Here is a 9,520-nt window from a genome sequence, read left to right as displayed (position 1 = left end):
TCGCCGCGGAGCGCCCGCGGGGCCGCCCGGCAACGGAAACCGGCGGCGCTCGGGCGTCAGTTCCGGGGTGGGCTCGGAAGTGGCTGCGTGTTGTTGTTGCGGTGGGGGCCGCCATGGTGTGCGAGAAGTGTGAGTGTGCTGGGGGGAGCCTGATAGCGCTGCCGGGGCCTGCTCTCGGGGGTCCCGGTCGGCCCTGAGCTAGGCTGGGGGGCGCGGGCTGCGTTGGCAGGCTGTAGGCGGCGGCCCCCTCCGTGCGGACTGTCTTTCTTCCGTAGGCAGCGCTCGCTGCGGGTGTCAGTGACGCGTCGTTGTAATTTTGTTTTCCCCTTGTAACGTTTCCTTACGTAGGCGAGAAGAAGCTGGGCACGGTAATCACTCCCGATACCTGGAAAGATGGTGCGAGAAACACTACAGGTAACCTTGGGCAGGTCTAACGCTGGTTTTCCAGGTGTCTGAAAGCCAGTTTGGTACCTGAGCTGTCTTGCGGCCCTGGGGCTGACACCTGAAGTGGTCAATCAGGTTAATTTTTAACTCTTGTAGTTCGTCTCCTGTATTAATTTAACACACTGGGAATTTATGTATCCTGTGTTCTTCAGTATGGAACTTTGGGTTTTCTGCTCGTTGTAGGCAATGATGACACACAAACAGAACACTGTTCGCTTGCCCTGGGCTTTAATGCTGTACTGTATCTTTTATTTCTCATTGTGACTTTATTTGCACGTATGTCAGAGCTATAAAGTAAGGGGGTTTTAAAGTATATTTGGAACTGAGAAAAATATTGGTTTATGTTTTTATCCTTTTTTGTAGAAAGCGGTGGCCGCAAGTTAAATGAAAACAAAGCGTTGACCTCAAAGAAGGCAAGGTTAGTGTTTTACACTGATTTTTGGTTAAAAAAGCCAGGTTGCTGTAACTGAGGCCTGTTTTCTGCATATTTGGGCAACTGCCAAAACTTGTCCAAAATACACTTTTATAGCATCCCCCCAGCCCGCCCCCCAAAAAACTCCCAAACCTGTGGGATTATGACATTTTGTTAGTTGGTAAAAATATGTCTATTCATATTTAATGGGTGCTTTCTGCTGAATTGTAGGGCATGGGCAAAAATCTTAATGTGTTCTCTCACTGAAATTGGTAGTGTTTGATGCTTTTGTTAGTAGAGGAACTGAGGAGGCTTATTTTCTGTGCTAAAATTACCAGTACAACCCCATGAGAGTTTCCTTAATGTCCAGGGGATGCTCTGTTATGCAAGAGGGCAGGATGCTGCAGAAAAGCAGTTTAAGTTCAAAATAGGCTAGTGTCTTACAAAAAAACCCAAAAGCTAAACTAAGAATGTGTCAAGTTTTTGTCCCTAATGCAAGAAATCTCTCCTAATGAGGAAAGTGGGAGCTTTTCTGTAGACTTTATGCAGCCTATTAGAAATAATACTTGTATGTTATTTTCTTAAATTACAGTTTTTGCTGGAATTTCTGTCCATGCCCTCTGGTGTAGACTTTTTAGGATGAGGCAGGTGAAATACTTTATTTCAAGGCATATAAATAAAATACTTCTTCTTTTTGCCAGGTTTGATCCTTACGGAAAAAACAAATTTGCAATATGTCGGATTTGTAAGAGTTCTGTCCATCAGCCAGGGTCTCACTATTGCCAAGGATGTGCCTATAAAAAAGGTGAGTTTCAATGAGTACTGAATTACCTGTTTGGTTTGAAATTAGAGAGGGAGTGGGGCTGTTGAATTTGTGTTGCCTTACGAAGGGAAGCTTAAGATGAGATCTAATAGCTGTCTTCAGCTACTAACAGGAAGGAATAGAGAAGATGGAGTCACCTGTTGAGGTGCACAGGAATAGAATAAGAGACAATGTACACAGGTTAAAATGTAGAAAATTCTAATTACATACAAGGAAAGCAATTTTCATTGTGAGAGTGGTCAAACACTGTAATAACAGGCCCACAGAGTTTGTGGAACCTTTGCAGGAGATATTCAGAGCTTGACTTGACTTGACAAGCCCTGAGCCAGCTTCATCCAAGTTGGCCATGTTTTGAGTAGGGCAGGGGCAGAATTAGAGACTGCTAGAGATCCTTTCCAGTCTAAGTCACTATGATGCTGCTCTTAGATTCTGCTTCTCTTAGAATGTTTCTGGCATCTAAAGCAGTAGAATTGGAAGAATAATTGTAAACTTAATCTTGGCAGTTGTATAGAAAGCTGTCATGTAGCAAGTTTGATTTTTCTTGGTTTATTTGTAAAAATCAGTTGCTTCTTGCAGTCCCTTTTCTGCTCCATTCTCCCCTCCCGCACTTTTATAATAGTTAAATCTAAAACTCTAAATAGGGATCTCAAGAAAAGCCAAACCAACCAAAACCAAATCCTCAAAACTCCCAAAGCAAAAAGACCCAAACCCAAACAAATCAGCCCAAACATCCCACACATATCCACCTCCTAATAAAACTCTATAAACCAACCAAAAATCTAATTTCTGGTATTAGTAAAGTGATAGGCTATCTTAACAAAGCTAGAATACTTGGGAAATAAAAAGCAAAGAGAAAATATAAATTGAGTTGTAAAAGCAATTAAAACAGTGTCTCTGAAGGCAAATCATGCTTATGGCTGTCTTTGTGCACAAGGCATTGAAAAGTTTGTTTTTCTAATAGGAGCCTCTGGTTCAGTTGTGAACATGCTTGATGCCTTCTAAGTCAAACGTGGCGTAAGGTGAACCTGAACAATGAAAAAGAAGAATATAATTGACATCCTTAGAAAGCCAGATACTACACCATGTGGTACCTAGTGTGTAATATCTTTCTGTACTTATATGAGTTATGTGTGAGTGACTGCACCAAAATTCTGATTACATACATTATCTGGAAGCTTTCTGTCTCCCATATTAATAAGAAGTTTTCAGTATGGGTAAATTCCTGAGAGGGGGAAAATTAATTTCAAACAAACTTGATAGCCTTAAGGATATAAAACTTTTCCCAGTCTTGTGATTTTGAGTAGGTGAGCAAAAGGGCTCAAGCTTGTAATTTCTGAAGGGAGAAAAAGCAACATGAGCGTTTATTAACAGCGAGGAATCCACATAGCATTCAGACATGGAGTGAGCCCATTGTTAGATGCAAAGCTGCAGCTAACCAGTAGTAAGTTTTATTTATGAAATTATTTCAGTTGTTCTATAAATGTGTACTGTGTCACTGAGTCAGTAGTTTAGCAGCCTGCTGTAGGAGGGTTGCCTTTTCTAGTTGCTAGATGCACACCAGATGGCTGCCTGAATCCCATATGGTTGAACCTTGTCTTAAACTTGTGGCTGGTTTTGGTGGGCTTTGGGATTTTGTGTTTGTCTGCTTGTGTATCCTTACAGGTTGAATCCGGTTTCTTCATAAAATTCAGAACTCTTAAGTGCTTTAGTTTCTAGTTCAGACCATCATAGTCATGGTTGTGGCATGTTTCTTGAAGCAAATGCAGTCATAGGGCTCAGGGCTTCAACTGTTGCATATTTCTGAAATGAAGAGCTATCTAAAGTTAATTACTCCTCAATTTAGACCTGAAGCAAACAGCTTGTCGGCTGGACTTTGCTCTGTAAAGTAAATTATGTGGCATGTTCCCTGCTATTCTTTTTTCTAATGGACTCTTAGATATATATGTCCAGTCATGTGATGTCAATATATAAAACCACATGATTTGGAGAGAGTGAACAGGAGTAGTTGCCACTTGACATATTTTTTTATCTGCTGATAAATGGTCTTGAAAAATGAAAGGTAACCCAACCAGACAACAGATTTAGTTCTTACTACCTTTCCACTTTAGGAGAGAAACATAAATAGAACCCACCCCTCCTGTTGAACTTGAGCACTTTTTGCTGCTCTAGTCTTCTGACTTACCACTCTTTAGGTCAAAGTCCTCTTGGTTATCAGTTGTCATCTTCACTCAAGTATTCTTGGTGTCCCTTGTTTCTCAGTTCTACAACTCTGTAAATAGTTTCATTCTATGAAACCGTGTTTTTCCCTACTTTTTCAATTGTCTGAAGCTTCCTACCTGTTAACCTTCCCATTTAGCAGTCAGTTTGTTGGTGACTATATTGTCTTAGCCTAGCTATTTTCTGTCCATCTCAGGCCTCAGTCTGGTTACAGGGCTTACAGAATTTAATAAGATGTTATTTTTACCAGATGGGAACCTTTCCTGTATCTCTGTCTCTTTTTCAGTATTCCAGCAAATTCCAAAGGCTTTGGGCGGTGCTGTGAATAATAATTCTCTCAAAATAAAGCGTATTGTTTAAGTGGTCGTATCACACACGTGCTGGAAATACTAATTTGTATTAGAAATCGTATTAATACTTCCAGATTTGCAGCATTTGGTGAGAAAACGCACCAGTAGTCAGTAAGCATTCATTTCAACAATTCTTTGAAAATTATATTTATGAAAACTTAGCAAGTATATTTTTGAAGAAAAAATTTCGTTATTTTAAAATTATTCACACACCTTTTGTGTGCTTATAGGCATCTGCTCAATGTGTGGCAAGAAGGTCTTGGATACGAAGAACTACAAGCAAACTTCTGTCTAATTGTATTAAGCAGTCTTTCTATGAACTTTAACTTTTGTGTCTGTACAGTTACTCTTCTCTAAAATCATCTGTGAATATTATTTTGTGGAAGATAATCCATTTACTTGGAATGAGACAAGAGGTAAAGATGGCCTGCTCGTTTGCCTAGAAATGTACATAATGTTTGATTTTTGTTTTTGTTATGTTTTCATGCTGATATTAACTATTATTTAAAGATAATGGTTTGCAGCAACTGGTACAGTTCCAAGTGAATGAGGAGATCCTAGTGGATAGGTTGAAACTGTGTTAACCATCTTAACGCAGATATTTGGGATTAACACTTTTATTCCTTAGAAGTATCTCAAGTCTTCTGCTTGTCTGATAGTAATATTTTATAGATGTATAAAATACAAACTTGTATCACCTCATTAAAGTAGTATCTTCATTTAGTTCTATGCTTACAGGTACTTATTATTAATCTCACCCCAAACTATTAATGTCCTCTCCTCTAAGTTTTGCTCTTCAGGTTTTAATGCGGTTGGCCTGTTGAATTTTGTGTCTACCTACAGCAGGACTGGTTAAGTCACAAATCGTTAAACTACTGAAAGCTGGGGTGTTACTCTGCCAGTTAAGACTGATTAGCTAGTCCCTTGCTAGCCTCTAGGGAGGGTCTGGTGGTCCAAGGCAATAAAATGATAAGCATCAATTTTTTAATGCCAGGTCTCAGTCTCATCATTTCCTAAGTTAGTCTGGCTTCCAAATCCTTGGTTTGCGACTGGCTCTTGAATTCTGTGATGTAATTGGTTATATTTCCCATTTGAAAGAACAACACAGCCTGTCTTCTCTTCAGTGTTGGTTTGATATAAGACCTGAAATTAGCCTCTCTGAGCATGAGAGTCTGAGTGTGTCTCTTCATTTCTGTTGTCCTTTGGTTAACAAAGTAATTTTTGTTATGGAGAGTAGTAAGTGTTTGTTGTGCATGTGTTTTAAGGGAAAAGAATAGTACTGTTAATTGTGGTGGGGGTTTTGAGACTTAAAAAGTGTTTGCTCCTCCCAGCAATCTCTTCTTGGCAATCTTGTGCTTTGCAACTTTCAACTATAACAGAAAAACTATCAATGAGAATTTCCTTGTGAGTTGATACTCTGGTTTAGGTTTCCTTTTGTTTGTATATGTGTTACTGATACAACTGCACGACTAACGGAGAGTGAAAGTCGCTTTTCTTTCTATGTGATAGTGGGAGAAGATAATGAATACTGGGAATGTAGCATTCTCTGCTCTTATCTCCTGCCATGCTGTGGTGGTGCTTTATGTAGCCCTCTAAAGGGGTTGGTTGCCTGACATTTCCTGTCACCTTTAACTATCCATTACTAAGCACTTGTCACCAAAGTTTCTTGTTCCAAAATCTTTTGGTGTCCTGCAGTTGCTAAAATCTTTTCAGCATTTTATATGTACTAAAAAGCTTTGTCCAGATTGTGGAATGAGCTGGGTCCCCCAAAATAAGAGAGGAATGCTGCTGCTTTTCACTTCAAAAGCTTCACCTGCATAAACAATTGACTAGAGGTACGTGGATTACCTAGCTGGTGATCGCTGGCAGACAGGAAGGTTATTTCCACATGGTGGTGGCCATGTGTTTCCAAACACATCAAGGAATTCTAATACTATTGTACATCTTTGTGGCACATCTTTTGTATGGATGAAAAGCAAATTTCTGTAATTGGCCTTACGTTTTGCAGCCAGTGCTCATCAGCAGAGTGTGTGGTGATTTCAGGTGGCAAATTCTGATATTATCGGAAATCTTCACCCTTCCTGGGTGTATTCTATAAGATTGATTTATTTTTTGCTATTCTATGAATAAAACTTCTTTTCTTGTCTTCCTAAATCTTGCCAGTATCTATTTCAAAAGCATGAGTTTATAACTTTTGAATACATGGTATGATTGGAATGCTTATTGCATTCTAAATATTGGCACTGAATGAACTCTTACCTTGCTTTGTAACTGATTTAAAGAGTACCTGTATCTACCCCTGGGCAGCTACTTTTGCATGTTGGAATGTATTTTTGTTGGAAAAGGACAGGGTTGGTTTTGGTTTGGTATTTTTCAGATGGTGGATACTATCAAAAAACCATATTAATTTGTTGTTCTAGTGGTTTGTGTGTGTTTGGGATCTTCCATCTCTAGCTCTCAAACCTTAGGCTTATGAGAGGCTCAGTTCCTGAGCATTTGCTGATGTAAAAGTCAACTTTCAGATAAGCCCTTTTTCCAAGCATTTTTTTGCAGTCCCATAGCTTAAAATTAAGATCACAAGCTTTCTCCTGCTTCTCTGAGATGCACCACAGTTCAGGGCAATCTTGGCAAAGAAGCACTTAAAATTAGCTTTTGAACTTATATACACCTTCAGTGTATATAAGTATTTTTGTTGGTATTAAAAATGTCTTGTTAGCATGGGACGCCTTTCCTGAGAGATTATGCAGTGAAAAAGGGAAGAAAATCTGTAATGGAAAGTTGCTGGTTTTGTTTAATATTCTGAGAAGAATGCATTAATGTTCCCAGATGATCAGACTGTCCTCTAAATCACAGGTTACATAAGAGATTTGTGCTGCCAGATTTAGTAGGATTAGACTTTTCCACCGTACTGCTGAATTCCTGTACTCTCCTTGCTGTCTCTGAGGGCTATTACTGGGCTAAGTATAAGCAACATTTTAACGTCCACTGTGGAGAGAAGAGATTAGCTATAAAAATGTTAACTGTGCCTCTATCAGCCAGTCAGATGAAAATTCAACAGGAACTGTTGAAGGGCCCTTGCTGTGTCAGGGTACTCTCACATTCTTCCATGTTGGGTTTTTTAGGGGTTTTTTATTAATATTTTTAACCCTGTTCTTTCTGCTGCAGAAGCTGGAGAAAGGACTGGCCAGGATAGTCACTTGGCAATAATTTTCCAATGCATTAGGACTGGTTTAATTGTTTACCTGTAGAAATGCGGCAGATTTTTCCCCCTCTTAGGTTTATTCTGTTCCTTCATTATCAGAAGGATAGCAAGAAAGACTTACAGGGATGTCACTGACCATTCTGCATTCATTTTTTTCTTGAGAATGGCCCAGACTTGCACCAAAATATCTTTATTTTTAGCAGAATAGAAGATGTACACGTTTTAGATAAGTCCGTTGCATCTACATGCGTGTTCTGGTATCGCTGCTGTCATCATCCCATCTATCTGCAGTGCCTCAGACAGCACAGATACTTTTTATTATTGTTCTGTACTGAGCATCGCTCTACCCAGAGTCATTTAGACCAGGACTCTCTGCCAATCTTGCTGTGATAAATTCTGGGCAAGAATGCTTGGTGCCTTTTTATTATCAGTGGGCACAAAAGGTAGAAACCCCCATAGACTTCATTACACAGCTGCTCGAAGTAGCACAATGAGCCATGTTGCTGTATGTTCCTCATACAAAGCTGTAAGTTTTGCAGGTGCAGAAGGAACCACCAACATATGAGAGATTAATTATTCATTGAAAGACAGTAAGGCAAGAGCAGGCCCTTGTGGTGCTTTACATCTGGTATGGCAAAACTTAATTTGTGGTAGGGTTGCTACATTGAGAGTAAGATTCTGGGGCTAAGGAAGTCTTTAAAGAACCCCATGGACAAGTTCTTGTTTAATCCTGGATTGAAATTTGGCTTCCTGATCTCCTCTAGATACATGGCCTGAAGATTGGCCCCTCTTCTGTCGTTTGCTTTGAATGTTGGAGAATCCAAAAGCGGGTTTGGGGATGTTGCTACCCAGTCACTGAGTTACTGGTTGCTTAATGGAACTGTCTGCTCAGTGAGCCCTGGTTCAGCATGGGATCGTGCAGGTATCTCTTGCTTAGGGTATCTTACCAGGTGACTGGTTTAGGAAAATAAATGTGGCAGAGTGCAAAATAGAATACTGGTGACAGGAGAAATCACCCTGAATATCATGAGAGAATGAACATGTTGCCACATCACAGCTGAGGTTTGCTAGTAACCAAGAATATTTTTGCTCTCCCAATCATCAGAACCAGTTGGACAATCTGATAAGGTGTGATGACAGCCCTTACAAATAACAGAGCAACATGTTTCTGTTAGGGAGGACTGTAAGTGTGTCTCATGTGAAGACTGGTTGGTTTTGAATTGCTTGTCTTCCTCTCAGGCTTGTGCTTTCATGGCAGGCTTTATCATCTGAAATTAATCAGAAGCTGATTTTCATCAATTTTATGGTTGGGGGCCATAATTGACAGAACTTCATGAAGTATGCACATCTTCATGGTGTCTGGAGAACGGCTGCCAAAAACGTGAGCTCTCTGGTGACAGTGAGTGCTTACTTCACCCGCTTAAGGGCAACAGGAACAGATGTGTTGAAGGAACCTGGAAGGATTTGTTTGAATTCTTGCCAAGAAACCGAGGGAAGAGCCAAGTGGAATTTTCTCCATCTGGGTACTGCTGGTAAAGATTACTTTCTTACATGGTTGACGTCTCATTGCCTTGCTGTCATTCATCTGTGATAAATGGTATGTAGATTTTTCAGGCACTACTGATGGCCAAATAATTACCTAATTAAGCAGACATTTCCAGATTGGCTTTCTAGTAGAAAAGCTATAGAAACTACTTCTCTTTCCTTTCTGTCTCCCTCTGTGCACTGAAAGATGCATACTGAACTTAGCAATGACAGTGGTTCATTAAGTTTAAGGGCTTCCAGCAAATGTATGTACTTACTGTATGCTTGTCTGCCAAGTGGTATTGGGAAAACAAATGCTGAGGGTTTGGGATTTTTTTTTCTTGCCTTTTCATGGTTACAATGATTAAATATCAGTATTGTTAACTGTTCCAGGTCACATGTAAAGACAAAACTCACAGTTGCAATTAACAACTGGTTAATGGGTCTCAGCACAGGCATCTTAAATATATCATTATCAGTCTAGTCTTCAAGAAATTCCTTACTATTCATTTTCTGTTACTCTTTCTGCTGCCATAGAAGGTAAAGAT

The 9,520-nt window shown here is 39.9% G+C and overlaps 1 protein-coding gene across 2 annotated transcripts; it reads left to right on the top strand.

Annotated features, from left to right (window-relative positions):
- The first annotated feature begins 95 nt into the window (after positions 1–95).
- CRIPT (CXXC repeat containing interactor of PDZ3 domain) lies at positions 96–6,391 on the top strand. Of its 2 annotated transcripts, none has more exons than XM_084262298.1 (5): positions 96–129; positions 349–414; positions 808–862; positions 1,558–1,661; positions 4,477–6,391. In XM_084262298.1, exons 1-5 carry the CDS (start codon positions 114–116, stop codon positions 4,539–4,541), a joined length of 306 nt encoding a protein of 101 aa, XP_084118424.1. In that variant the 5' UTR covers positions 96–113; the 3' UTR covers positions 4,542–6,391. The 2 variants fall into 2 exon arrangements, with proteins under 2 accessions (XP_084118424.1, XP_084118425.1); XM_084262299.1 differs by lacking the exon at positions 4,477–6,391 and adding an exon at positions 2,641–2,812.
- Positions 6,392–9,520: the final 3,129 nt, after the last annotated feature.

This window comes from Gallinula chloropus (assembly GCF_964237585.1).
Source record: "Gallinula chloropus genome assembly, chromosome: 3".
NCBI classification, from domain to species: domain Eukaryota; kingdom Metazoa; phylum Chordata; class Aves; order Gruiformes; family Rallidae; genus Gallinula; species Gallinula chloropus.
The sequence above is the reverse complement of the archived record's forward strand: the minus strand, read 5'-3'. Positions and strand labels throughout refer to the sequence as shown.